The sequence below is a fragment of the Denticeps clupeoides genome, chromosome 11 (genome assembly GCF_900700375.1).
Source record: "Denticeps clupeoides chromosome 11, fDenClu1.1, whole genome shotgun sequence".
In the NCBI taxonomy this organism is placed as follows: Eukaryota; Metazoa; Chordata; class Actinopteri; order Clupeiformes; family Denticipitidae; genus Denticeps; species Denticeps clupeoides.
In genome coordinates, this window is record NC_041717.1 from 6,560,858 (window position 1) to 6,575,980 (window position 15,123).

At 42.8% G+C, this 15,123-nt stretch overlaps 1 protein-coding gene across 3 annotated transcripts in view; it reads right to left on the reverse strand.

The window, feature by feature from the left end:
• The window catches only part of cabin1 (calcineurin binding protein 1), a 53,695-nt gene that overhangs the window by 21,001 nt on the left and 17,571 nt on the right, over nucleotides 1–15,123 (reverse strand). For 2 of the 3 annotated variants that reach the window (XM_028995488.1, XM_028995487.1), the window contains exons 28-31: nucleotides 13,325–13,390; nucleotides 11,535–11,714; nucleotides 10,896–11,317; nucleotides 7,444–7,557 (exon numbers count right to left, since the gene is read on the reverse strand). In XM_028995488.1, coding sequence (XP_028851321.1) covers nucleotides 7,444–7,557; nucleotides 10,896–11,317; nucleotides 11,535–11,714; nucleotides 13,325–13,390 — 782 coding nt within the window. The remainder of the gene's footprint in view (nucleotides 1–7,443; nucleotides 7,558–10,895; nucleotides 11,318–11,534; nucleotides 11,715–13,324; nucleotides 13,391–15,123) is intronic. The other variant, XM_028995489.1, reaches the window with a different exon arrangement.

Genomic DNA, 15,123 nt, shown 5'->3' on the forward strand with positions numbered 1-15,123 from the left:
TTGACTTTCCAAACAACACTGGCAATGATAATGAATCTTTTCCACTATAAAGACAAACTGATGTCACTGATCACTGTTCAATCACTGCTCTACTACATATCATTATATTCAGAAGGAACTCCGCACCAATAACCAGGCTGTATTAAAGAATATACTTTGCAACATCTAACAGACTTACTAAGACTGGCTCCATACTGGTGATAAAAATGTCCTCGAGCGATTCTCAATGCATCACCTACATTTGATGCCAAAGAATTAGTTTTGTACCTGTTGCACAATAAATAAATAAACAGCTGATAGCAGATTAACTGTATATATATAATGATTTAACTGTATATATAATGAATGTTTTCGCAACCTCCCAAATTTGCACCACTGTTTAAAATATGTCTGCAGCATGTCAGCCGTAAACGATGCGCAGTGTTTGGATGGTAGTTGGTTTATAGTGTGTGTGTGTGTGTGTGTGTGTGTGTGTGCGTGTGAGGAACGTGGTATAGTGTGAAAGGGGGCAGTGTATAACAAGCAGCGTGTAATTTGGAATTTAATCAGGAGGCAGTGACGGAACGAGGTTTGCATCAATAATTCACCCGGGCACCCAAATAAGCCGCCACATGTGGGTACCTTGACGCCCAAATACGGTGACCAGGAGGAAGTCGGACTAATGGGAAGAATCATAGTGACGGGGAAGGCAGGGTGGGGGGTTGGATGCTAGAGGGTAGAGGTGACTTGCACGATCAGGAGGATCCTGCCCCTCGGAGGGAGTCCCCTCCACCAGAGGAAATCGCCGTGAAAAACTAGCGACAGACAGACAGGGATGCCCCACGTGGCGCTGCACGTGTTTCCCTTCGACGATATGCCTAGTGGTGCACTACGCTGCTGTTAGACCCGGTGCTGCAACCCTCTTCTGTTGCCCCGGGCTAAGGGCTGCTGTTTGAAGCCCACTTTAATTATTCAAATCCTGTAATATGAGAACACACAGGTCTGAAAAAGAAAAAAAAAATAAACAAAACAATATGATGCCGTTATCAGTCAGAAGTTATGAAATATTAACGTGAGCTTTCAATAGGAGGTCAGGAACCCCTCGCGGGAAAAATATTCTGGGAGCGTTGTGCATTGTGCATGTGTCACATTTGTAATTAAAGAATGAGTAAGAGCTTATAAACACACTTGCAAATGCCATGCACGGCACACGACTGGAAATAGATTTACTCTAGCTTCTATTGGGGCAGTGGCGGCCTGGCGGTTAAGGAAGCGGCCCCGTAATCAGAAGGTTGCTGGTTCGAATCCCGATCCATCAAGGTGCCACTGAGGTGCCACTGAGCAAAGCACCGTCCCCACACCCTGCTCCCCGGGCGCCTGTCATGGCTGCCCACTGCTCACCAAGGGTGATGCTTAAAAGCAGAGGACACATTTTGTTGTGTCACCGTGTTCTGTGCATCATAATGACAATCACTTCACTCTCACTATTGGTGGGGGCTGAGGAGGCATGGCTTTATTTATGTCAGAATCAGGATTATAATCCCATGTGATCATGTTTGTGCTATCGGCTCTTAAAGGTGGTCTTAACCCCCTTTAATCCTCCCTGTTTGTCTTAATCAACTTCAGGAACATGTCTGCACTGATGGCTCACCTCCCCGCGCCACGGCCCTCCTACAACCTTCTCTGTTCCTGCTGTGAGCCCAGTCACACTTACAGAAGCCTGCCTTCAAACTGCCTCATTTATGACACGGCTAAGGTACCAAAAAAATGCACACACACACACACACACACACACACACACACACACACACACACACACACACACACACACACACACACACACACACACACACACACACACACACACGAGCGCCAGAGAGAAAGAGAGGGGGGGCTGGGGTGCCGACAGGGGGAGAGGAGGAACAGAGGATGGTGGGAAGGCGCTTTTGGAAAAGCTACGGGAAAAGACTCCCACGGAGCGGCGGCACTTCTGAGTCATCCGGCGCCCCGCTCTCCATTTCTGGGCATTAGTGCGCCAGTCCAAACGGCAGTGAGAAAACGCAGAGCTGCCCTCGCCGAGGATCCTCCCTCTGCCAAAAAAAAAAAAAAAAACCCAGCAAAACTTCTGCAGCTAAACAAACCAGCGCACCGACGAGCGGCGAGCAGAGCGGCCGCCCGGCGCTACAGTCCAGCGGGGAGGAACATGAAACAGCGGGAGCGAGGGAGACACTCACCATCACCAAAGAAAGCCACTCCACCGACTCCCTGGTGCTGTTTGGAGGCGCTCGCTCCCCACCGTGGCCGGCGGGCTGAGAAAGAGCAGCCAGCCTCGGGCTACCGGGCTCCGGCGGGAGGAGGAAGAGGAGGACGAAGCATGAAGGAAGGGGAAATGCTCACAGGATGCCGGGCGTGTGGAGAGGAGACGCCAGCGCCAGGGTCCAGAAAGTCATCGGTGTGCCTGAGTCGTCCCCCGTCTCTGCCTTGCTCGCTCTCTCCAGCCCAGCCATGGCAAAACAAAACGCCCACACGCTCGCTCTCTCTCTCTCTCTCTCTCTCGCGCTACTCTCCCCTGACCCCGGCCTGTTGGGTTTTCTTTCCCCCTCCCTCTGCCGCTTCTCTCCCTCTCGCTACACAAGCGAAGGGACGGCCCCCTTTACAACACACAGGCCAATGAGATGAGGCTTGGATTTCTCCCGCCCAGCGGCGCACGCACACCCACACACAACACACACAAACACAGAGAGAGGGCGAGCAAAAGGGAAAGACAGAAACTGAGTGATTCAACAACAGGGTTGAGAAGAAGAAGAGAAAGTGTGTGTGTCTGTGGAGGTAGTTAATGAAGGAGATTAAGTTTTGCAAGTTTCGTAACTCCTATCGGTCCGAATGTGGAGATAAACGCAGGGTGTAGCGGAGGAAGAAACAGGGTGGAAGAACCGGTCCCAGGTTCATTGTCTAGTAATACGAAGCAAGAGCCAGCATGCAGGGAAATGCAAAGTAAACCAAAGAAACGGAGGACAGAGACCAGACGAAAGGTCTACAGTCACCTCAAGACACCTCGTCACTTCCTACTCGCGGTTCGTCTTTCTGCAGAATCCCCTGCACGACACGGCAACACACAAGCCCCACTTCCTGTTGTTCGCCTAAACAAGGGAAGGAACCCTGATGCCTGACACTCACCAAGAGCCGCCGCAGCCAAGTCCCCTACGCCGCCATCTCCACGCTCACAGCCGAAAACATCCGCGTACACCCCACCCGTCCCCACGCTCCTGCAGGTTCCTCTGCTCCTCCTGCCTCGCAGCTCCACTGCGCACACGTGTACACCTACTGTACGATTCAGGGCTGCAACGGATCAACAAGCCCACGGGTGCGTGCGTGTGGTGCGGTTCATGGGTTTGAGTTTAGTTGAACAAACCAGGGAGGAGAATTAAAAAAAAAAAAAAAATGCAATTTTCTCGCTCTGATACATGAAATCAACATTTTTAATCTTAAGTGAAATTAGTTTTTTTTTTTTTTATTTAAACCTCTTTCAGTCTTGCTACAATCTGTTTAGTCTTCAAATTAAAAACCAACTGAATACTTAAATGTAGCTGTTTTATTCAAAACAAAAAAAAAAAAAAAAATACTTTATTGTACATTTTGCGTACCTAAGAAATGTGAAGGCACGGATACACGTTGGGTAGACTAATATCCGGCAAGAACAGACTTCCAAGATGATGTGTAAATGTGTACTTATTAGCACACACTGATAAGTGCTCTGGTTTTTACTACTTTTAATAATTTTCACTTATTATTATTATATATTTCTATACATATTTCTGTTGAACTCAAGACCACAATGAAGACATTTAAATTACACACCTCCTTACTCTCCACATTTTGGGTCCATAGGCCCCAATTAGTTTGCTGCTCTGCCTCGCTCTCTTGTTCCTTCACCGATATCTATTCATATATCTATTCACTGGACTTCCCAGGGAAAGAAAAGAGGGAGGGACAAAGTGCAAATATGTATTTTATTCTCATGCAATTGAAAAACCCTGTAAAACTAGCCTGTGGTTAGGGTACTGAACAATTCTACATTCGTGTAGGCCAGTTAAGAAAATGGAAGAGCGTTCCAAGAACGAGTGCAACAAACATATCACAGATCTCACATGCCCCCCTCTAAAAGCTCAGATATTGAACGGCTCATTCCCATTACATAACATGCAGCACCACGGGTTCAACGTTGCCAGTGTCTGAGCAGAGAAAGTGGAAGAGAGAGTTGATCTTTTTGTTACTAAAGTTGTGTTCTAGTTCTTACAACATGATACCTACTTAAACAATACAGACACCTATTTTTGAAAGTGTTTTAACTACTGAATGACAAATTAGCTAGCAGTGTTCATTACCAAGCCCTTTAACTTGAATGTTTAGACAGCCTTTATCACATTTACACCTAATGTATTTTTGGCTGTATTAATATTTGGACAAAAGGCAAAATTCTCCACTCTTCCTGTAGAGCAGCGCTTCTCAACCAATTCTGTAACGTCCCTCCTTGGAAAAAGTGAACATTTTGCCATGATTCATTCCCTGTCTTTTGATTTGAAGCATTGCATTCAGTCAAAAAGCACAGCAAAGGGGAAGAATGGCTGTATTATTTAGCATGTTCACAATTTATTGGCTGCAGCAAATGTAAAACAAACAAAAAATAGAGTGTGTAAGTTCACACACATACGTAACTTTCTAAGATTCTAGGTTCTCTAGAAGCTCTAGAAGATTTCTTGGTTTTGTTTAATGAGTGAGATTGTTCTATTAATGCCTCTCGAATACTCACTGTTAACTTTTAAAAATAATTTTTAAGCATGTTCCGGACTCACACGTGGCCCCTGCGAAGTGCTGCTGTAGAGAGTGTGGTTTGGGTCACCTGTCACACTGCTTTATGGTCACTGGTGACCGTGAGTAAGTGTAATGCAGCTGGATGATGTCGCACATATGCTAGTGATTCAGCGCACTTTATGAATCATTGTGAAGATTTCGATAACCGTGAAGGTATAAAAACATGTTTTTATCTCAAGTGGGTCATCACGCAGATACAGAAGGTTTCTTCAATAATTTGACGCTAATTAAGATTTTCTTTTTCCCGATTTACTACACTGCTGAATTTATACTCAATCACAAAATTAGCTGTAACATTTCATGCCTACTGCTTCCAACTCTGGTAGTTCCCGTCACAAAAAGTGTTTAAGCGTGTGGGTGGCTAAATATGTAAGCATGTATGAGCATCAGTGCCTGTGAAAGTGCTGCCATGAGCCCGTCATCACCCACTCATGAGAGATAATAATTCCACTCATGATTAGGGGTTTGATAAGAAAATTATGAGAAAACAATAACAACATTATGGATTCGGATCTCTTCCTCCCAGATCAACAATAACTGCTGCAGCTTCATAATATTATGATAAACTAAAAAAAAACATAGGTTGTTTCTAAAAAATTCAGTTTAATACGCCTCCAGTGCCCTGAATATCAGACCACCAAGCCATTAAAAATGCAGTTCACAGTTCATAAATGGGATTTCATTTCACTTTATCAAAGACCATCTGGAGGAGCTTTATGTGGACTCTCTCTGTTTTGACATCTTCTCAAGACACATAATGGCGGCAGACGAGCAGAAATAGTAGATTATGAGCAAGAATGTGCGTAAATGACAGATAAAAGAAATAAATATGCAAAGTTCATAATGTGACATTAGAAAAAGGCTGATAAATTATGCAATCACTGCCATTTGAGAAGCAATCAGTGGGGTGTCAGGGAAGCAGCAAGTGGGTCAGGCTGGGTGGGCTGGGTTTGGCCCTGCCGGACCAGCTGAGGATGGAAGCAGCCGAGCCAGAAGTGGAGCAGGCTGCCCCAGATCCCACTCAGAGCAGATGGATGTCAACTCTCGCTCCCACAAGGAATCACAATGGAATCCCAGCGCACACCCACAATGGGAGTTCACCATCCCGGTCTGTAAACTGCTACAAACCGAACCAAAAACAATTCAGCCTACATAGAATTACCCCGCTGTAATCAACACACTACCAATACAAGGTGGAATCTTGGTAAGGCATGACCCACTGTAATCAATGAAACTTTTCAATCAACAATGTGTGGAACTTTGTGTAAAAAAATCTTAAAAGATTATTACTCACTGTCAATAAATAAATAAAGATAGACTGCAATTACAAATAAGTAATAAAAATGATTAATAATAATAAATAATAAAAAAATCAAGCATAGTAGTGGAAAGCAAACCAGATGCTGAGAACTAGTGTTGCCTCCATCTTCGTATTGCACTGCAGTGTGTCATGCCTGCCCACAGACTGTACACAGATCGAGCTTCCTACACACAGCCGCACACCTCCACACAGCCATGGACTTAAACATGCTAATGTGCTCCTGCATGTACAGAACATTATCAGCATCCCACACGAGTGGGAAGAGCCTCACAAAGTAGAAAAGGGTTGCTAATGCTAACTCAAGCCAGTTTGACAATCGTTCAGGCATCAGCTACACCTTAACCAAGTGTTCATTTAAAGCATTTATCAGACACAATAAGTAGTGCCAGAGACAGTCCCCCTGGAGACACTCAGGGTTAAATGTCAACAACAGTAATAAGTGGGTTTTGAATCTGTGAACTTTGTGGTCTTCTGGTTCAAAGGCGAGTGCCTAACCCACAAGGCAACTACCAAAAACTACCAAGAGTCAAGAATTATATTCCCAAACACACAGGCACACCTCAGTGCATATCAAGAAAATACAGAGGCAGCAGTTGCCAAGGTACAGAATTTACATCATGACCAAACTTTCTTTGAAATGTGGGGAGATTTCATCATCAGCTGTAAATTACATGAGTTTTAAAAGGAGTCACACGGCTGCAGACGTGTTGGAATATGGAAGCAACCCACGTAGTAGCACGTAACGTGGTTCACTATGTAAACCGATCAAAGATACTATAGACCTACGCAAGTTTTAAACGTTGTAGTTGTAAACGTAGAAAAATGTTTCGCACGCAGTCTTACAAGAACCTCATGTTATAGATATAACGTTTTCCATAATTTGATATGTTTATTTAACATTCCAAAACTTTTCAAGGCCTGGTAAACTCTCTTTTCAAATTCCATGACTTCTCCAGGTTTTAAATGACCGTAGGAACACTGAAGGTAAGAGGAGGCCTGAACGCCACACACTGTTCCAACTCACACACAACATCAATGTGAGCACAAACTCACAAATCCAATTATTCCACTACTAAACCTGCTGAATGAATAGAAAACCAGTGTTTGTGAACAATCACGGATAAATGTTTCTATCCTGATGGTATTGATGTCTTACAGGACCCCATCTACAGAGAGCTGATCGGTTAGCAGGTGCAGTCATGTGATGAGAGAATGTGGCTGAGGAAGACAGCGGAGACCTACAGACATCCCCTGTGGACCTGGTGACTTACGTTGAAAAGATTGGTCTTGTTCCTCTCGCAGAAAAGTCCTTGTGCTGGCATGTGCTTCAGCTGTTGCCATGGGACACTGCTTCCTAGCAACACATCTCGTGCCCACTGCAGGTTCTGTATTAAGACAAAATACATGCAGTGAGCTTGTGAGTGTATCTTTGCATTTGTGTACGTGAGGGGGGAGAAATATAGTGATTAGGCAGAGAGATATCTTTTATGTATGAAATAGCATTTGGTTGTGGGAATATATACAAGTATAATGTGCAGTGAACAAAACAGAATCACAGAATCAGCTTTTGGCTAAATCATCATACAATTATGGAAAGTCACAAACATAACTTGCATGCATAAACAAAAGGAAGAAAAAATGCATTCCTTTACTCTTCATGGTAAGGATGACAAAGCCTCTAGCAGCTCCCCATATGTTACTATTAGCTGCAAATAAAAGGGAGATCCATCCCTCCCATATGTAAATTAAGCTCTGGAACCAGAGTTACAATTTAATCCAAAGGCCACACACGCAGACACCAAAAGACAAACGAAAAACACTCTTGTACCCAGAAGCACTCATTTATGACAGTATGCTGATGTAATTTGAAATAATGGGGGCAGTTGGGGAGTTTTGAGACATGTACACATACATGCACATATCCAGATATGAATAGCACGAGTGGATCAGCTGAGGCCTGACAAGAGAGAGACTCCACTGCATCAGGGGAACTAATAAAAAGCTTGCTTATGGTCACCACATGGTCTTGGGCTCAGAGAACCGCCTTCTACCTTCATTTGTACAAATAAAACTTAACAAACTGACAGACAGACATCATAGTCTGTAAACTGTACATGTACAGCAAGTACTACTACTGCAGCAGCATTAGGAAAAAGTATTAAATGCATACACACAAAACATGATCCCTTGTGGAGACGATATGATAGAACATGAGAACTTAGAAAGCTCTATTAATACAATATGTGTACATGTGATGTTCAATGGCTAATGGCGTAAAATATCTTGCCTGAAACTACTGTTTCTAAACAAAGTTAGTGTTTACAGTATATTATTATAATCACACTCAACTGGATGTCATGCTGGTATAAATGCTTCACAACCTATCAATCACAGATGACTCAACCAGTCTGTCCATTTAGGGACATTAATATAGTGATAAAAAAACAGATGACCTCTGATTTCGTTTGGTGATTAGAAAGATGCTCAACAGTCTCTCTCTCTCTCTCTCTCTCACACACACACACACACACACACACACACACACACACACACACACACAGTCCCCCTGTGAAACACCCTCTCCCTGTGTGATAACAGAGCCCCCTGTGAAGTATTTCCTTTTTTAATGTTGTCAGCATGCCAAGCAAGTAAAGGCCATGCAGAAACAAAGTGTGTGCATATATGCACATACATTCACATCTATGTAAAAGGTAGTCTCTCTCCAACATGATGTATAAAAATAACTGTGTGTGAATTAATTAGTAATCTGAAAAATCCACATACCCAACTATCTACCAAAGCAGTAACCAATTCAAGGAGGTGAAATGTGGTTGAATTGGTTAAATAGGCAAAATCATTTGAAAGTGCAACCATTGCATGCTAGCATCAAAAATTCTAACAGGGTGTGGACACTGAGCAAAGCACCGTCCCCACACACTTCTCCCCGGGCACCTGTCATGACTGCCCACTGCTCACTAAGGGTGATGGTTAAATGCAGAGGACACATTTCACTGTGTGCACATCAAAAATACTAACGGGGCATGGCCACGATAAGTCATATAAAATTTGACATTTTGACCATGTTTAAAAATGAGCATAATTAGCACGGAATGGTAGCATGCCAGAGTCAAAAAAGCTAACAGGGTATGGCCATGATGCATTACGTTATGGTATATATCAATCCATTATGTTTGGTACAAATCAATTATTTTAGTTGAAAAACAACTATTTAGTTGCAAAAGTTGAGATATGTGGCAGTTGGAGGGCTGAAAGCATGACTATTGTTGCTCTGTAAAATTAATAGGCTTCAATGGGAAGGAGGAATGAAAAGAGAAGTGGTGGTAATGGGGATGAGTGGAAGGAGGTAAAATGTGGTTGAATATGTTAAGTTTATTGTATAAGTTAAATATGTTTTGGTGTGAAGGCCTAGTGTGATCTTTGTTGCTCTGTAAATTGCATGGTTATGAATGAGAGGATGGAGGGATGACAAGGAGAATGTAGTTGAATTGGTTACATTGGTTGAATAGGTGAAATAATGCAGGACATTTCATTTTGGGCAGTATCCATCCATACAATAATATGCTGTATTATGTATTAGTACTTTATGTGTACTTGTACTTGAAGCATTTCACTGCATATCATACCGTGTATGACTGTGTATAATAAAATTTGAATTTGTTCCATCAGCAGATCAGTTCTGTCTCAAACTATTGGAGTGGAGAGAATGAGTGTTTTTTTTGGGGTAAAATGATTGAGTGGCAAGTTACACAACATGGTACACAATTCACCCAACCATTCAAACCTTTAGAAATCTCCGGCTCCCTCAACCTCAAACAAATTATATCTAAATGTAAGTTTAGGTTTTATTCCACCATGCAAATGTCTTGTACTGATCTAAGTCACTACATTGCAATAAATGACATTATATTACAAATAATAATACACTAATAAAAATAAATACTTACAAATCCAGTACAATGTAATTAAGCACAAGATATAAAAAGAATGCAATAGTAATGTTGAAAACATTTATTTAATTGTTCGAATTTTTCATATTTGATGGCATCTATAAGTGTAGATATATATTCATGCCTTCTCTATGTTTATATACCCAAAAAGAATGTATCATATTGGCCCGAACATACAAGTCTTTAACACCAGGTTGTGTTGTTTTTTTGTGACTAGGACAGGACGAGATGAGATATTAATGCTGGTCATGTGAAAATAACTATAACAAAATATATCATGTGATACTGATGACGTTATTTCCTCTTGTTTAATTGTATTATAATATCGCAGTTTCTGTTTCCTCTATCACCCATACGGTCTCACAGATTATGTCACTTCCGCAATCGCGGATTTAATTAATTTCAGGATACTTGTGGTTTCGACTGAAACTTGACTGGACTAAATTGAATATAGACGTGACTAGAGATGATGCCCTCCTCTCTATGGTGACACACTCTGCTCCGGAAGGGAGAGGTGGGGGCTGACCTGGGCAGCGTGCCACACTGTTACCACTCTCTGTTCTGGAGCTGGCACCAGCATGCGACAGCATAGGGCTCAGGCAGTGACACTGCCACCCACCCACATACATCCTGTGACTACATGGGGCTGGACTGCCAAAGCCCCACTTAGTGGCACAGGCTAAATTGTATTATTTTAAGTTACGTTCAATAATATTGGATACAAAAAAACAAAACAAAACAAAAAAAAATCTCACCTTGTGCGTTTTGCTGTTGGCGTACAGGTAAGCGAGGCGGTACAGGCTCTTGTAGTGCTGCGGGAAGCGGCTCAAACATAGGAAAAGCGCACGAATACACATCTTGACCAGCAGCCTCCGTTGCTCCGGCCGCTCCAAGGGCAGGCTGGTGGGCACCTCGATCACCTCCTGTACTGGCTCAGGCCGGCGTTTGCTCTCACTGGCTGGAGTGGTGGGGTGGACGAGTGAAGTGGCAGTGGGTGGGGTTGTGTGAATTGGCGTAGAGACAGGTGTGAGAGTCGGGGTAGAAGGCTCGGGTAAAGGCTTGAGGGTGGTAATTTCTGGAGATGTAAGGGACAAGGTGTCGGAGGACTCCTGAGTGGTGGTGTCCTCTTGGGACAGCAGGACGGGCCTGGGCTCAATGGTTCGCTCCTCAACCGAACCTTAGAGGGTTTCGAAAGAAACAAATGCAGAAAAGAATTTACAAAGAATTTAAAAGAAGCCAAAATTCTCCATTATTATATTTAATCAATCGTTACATGTGTATGCTTAATTTGTATGTGGGTGTCAGTGCAACAAACAATTTTTTATTTCATAATAAAATGTAATGTCATTTAATGAAAAAAAAAAAAAAAAAAAAAAAAAAAAACATTTAGTCACCTGCATCTTCAACCACTGCTGACCCTTCTTTCACATTAATGGTAGTGTCTTCAGAGAAGGTACTACATTTCCCAGAATCCACCTTATGGCTGCTGTCCTGTGAGCTAGTGGGGTCCAGAAAGACATCCTGGATGGAGCTAGAGTCTGAGAGCATCACCGTCACACTGTCTTGACTGTGATCTACAGGAGAAAAAAAAAAAGAATACAGAGATTGTAAGGCCAAATAAATTCCTTGTCCATTGCTCACAAGGATCCAGCACAAGCCTTGGTAGATTAGAGTAAAATCTTCTTGTAACTAAAAATACTTATTAAAAGATTTGATGAGCCATGGTGTGAATGACACAGAGCGCAACCTCAGCAGAACCCCACAGTAGAGTGAATCAGAGGGGGTGAATCAGCAGAAGCAGCTACAAGGTTCTCAGGAGGCTTTAAAGACAGGCAGAAAGGAACAAATGGGAGAAACAAAATAAAGGCTCATGAGAAGAGAAGAGCTGTGCCCAACAGAACACAAAGGGGATGTCTGCACTACGCCCAGCAGAACTCAGGGCCAACACTCCCCAAAACACACTGGAGAGATGTAATATACTCCTGTGTAAGAATACAGCAGTCGCACCCACACTTCCTTGCAGGAGCGCTTCCTAGCGGTACTTCTTGCAGGAGTTGTAGAATTAAATTCCCACCAGTACATGCATAAGCATTCTTTTACCTGCACATCCAGTGGGAGTACAATTCCATCGGAACTTCCTGCAAGAGTACAATCTTACCCATGCTTTCCAGTGTGTGATTCCTTTTGGCCAATATAGACAGTATTATGCCAGCCATGTCTTTTCTACACTCCAGCCAATCATTTTGTGCAGGAAGAGAGATGCTTTCTTTAGGAGTATATTACCATGTACTGTTCTCTACTAAAACTCAGCTCTTATGAGAATTATATGATTCTACCAATCCAATCATTAGTAGAACAAGGCATTTCAGTAGAACTGATCAAGCCTGCATATTCAGCAATGTTCTAGTAGAGAAAAGTCAAGCTCTCCATGTAATCAAGTCAGGTGACATCTTCATCTCCGTGTTTTTTGGTTTATTGGGAAGTCTTCCGAACAAGCCCGACAACCTCCACACCTTTACTAAAAAGTGAAAAGATCCCCCCAGGCCTGAGTCCTGCTGGGAGGGAAGAGTGAGCGATCACACCACGCCTGCACCCACTGTCAAAGCTCCACTTGCCCTCCGCAGGAAGCAGACTCAGCAGCCCAAAAACATGCAGCCTCAGCACCGCACTCCAGCCTTCCACAGACAATAAGGTGCCAGCAGCACAGCAGCATGGTTGAGCTGCTGGTGTGTGGAACATTACCCCAATAATAACAGCACAGGGGAATTCTGAAAAGATCTAATTAGCAAAATGCTGGCACATTCTTTTCAGTGATGGAGCTAGTGAGGACCAGACGACCCAGTTTCCAAGTGAGTGTGAGGTAGGAGGTAGGCTGCCTCTTGACTGCATTGCAGAAGACAATAAATTACATTAAAAATAAAAAACAAACAAACAACAACAAAGCATTCTGCATATTAAAGTAAAGCACTGGTAAGTGGTAGGTGTGTGCTCGCCAGTATCAAGCAGAAAAGGACACTTTGAGAACACCACCTGCTGTGGAGCCCACACATGGCAAGAAGGATTTTACACAGTCTACCGTGACCGAATATTCAAACTTTTTGACAGCGGAATTTTATAGATTTCACATAAAACAAAGTTGGTCCTTTTATACTGGAGTGGCTGGGAGGGCTGTAGGTAACCGTACCAGTCACAGATCCCGTCTTTAAGGAGGACACTGACAGGCAGTACCCATGATCATGTGACAGTGCCGCTGTTGGGAAGACCGTAAGAGCGCTTAGACACACATCAAAAGCTCTGGCACTCAAAGTGTAAACACAACAGCACCTCATTAATTTGGCAAAATCACAGCAACTTTAGGAAACCAGCAGACCCAATGCAAACGAGCCTTGACTTCATGCTTCTTTTTTTTTGGTTACAGGTCCAAGCTGTGCTATGTATCAATCTCAAAGAACAAAAAGTTATAAATCATAGCTAGCCTCTTATTAAATGGAGGTTTGGCAATACAAAGACAAAGATTTGTAAAAGGTCAGCTGATTCTTTTCTGATCTTTGTACAGCATGTATGAACTGCAACCAAAACACACACACACACAATATAAACAAACAGACAGACGGCATTGCACAGGGTGCATTGTGGGAGGTTGGATTTGCCAAACAAGAGAGATTATTCCACCCGTGAGATCTTGGACATGCACAAAAAATGACAAAAGCAGGTGCCAGAAGCAAGCAGGCAGAGAGGTAGCAGGCAGGTAGGCATGTAGGAAGGAAGGAACCTGGAGAAGGAGACAGGAAAACCGCAGCAACATGGGCAATATGGCTGTAGCTTAAACACACACACACACACACACACACACACACAGAGAGACAAGCACTCCCTGCATCATTATTTGTCAATCAACGCCTAATTCATTGTCTACACCGCTATCTGTGTAAGCAAATTACAGTCTTGCTGACATGAAGCCGTCTCTTTGCAAGCAGTGGCATTTAGAAAACATCTTCATCATCTCATTTCAAAAATTGAGCAAGAACACGAGGTCCCCTGGAACCAGGATTCTGAGGCCACCTCATCCATTAAAGCTCACTGGATCTGAACGACTGAATTCGGCGCGGTAAGTGGGTCACCGCCGCTCTCTGGGAGCGATGAGGAGAGGGAGATGGAGGAGGCTTTTCCTGACCTGACATTTCCATGAGAGCTACTGTTGAGCTGCCAGTGTCACCAGTAAAGGTGAAACTGTGGGTCGCTGCCAGATGGAGTAATGACAGCGGCAAACTCTTCAGATTGCACAGAGAGCCTAATTATTGTGCCTAGTCATACAGTCACCCACCGAGAAGTAGAATATCACTACTTTAAAATAAAACCTTTCTGAATGTCATCCTGTGTCTGTGCCATAACTTAAAATTTTGAATAATTATTATATTGGCCCAAATATGTGCTTTTTTTCTCAAAATCTGAATGTGAAAAAATATGAAAACAGGGTGCTCTCTCATATTTGTGGTCAAAAGAAAAAATGCAATACCACTAGATGGTGCCAAATTTGATATACTTCAGGATGTTATAATCCATCTTAAATTTGGGCTGGTGTGGTATTAGTCACGGTCATTTTCAAATATGAATATCAAGTGGCAATAAAATTTATACTGCAGTATATTGTGATCTTCTGATTATCAAAACCCTGGTAATCTGAACAGACATAAAAAATAATAATAATAATAATAATTACACCTTTGTGTAGCATTATACATTATTTTTACCATTGTTTAAATGATTTATGTTGGAATTAAGCTTTTTAAGCAATAATATGATATCACTAGGCAGCACATCCCCATCTGTATTAGTAGTTCGAGCTGTATGATTTATTGTGTAAAGAATACCCATTAAGTCACCGTGTCTAGTTTTCTGGTATCAAAGAAAAAAGTTGAGGCAAAAATAGTCAAAGAAACATCAGCAATGTTTTCTAATGCTGACCAACCGCGGTGCAGTTAG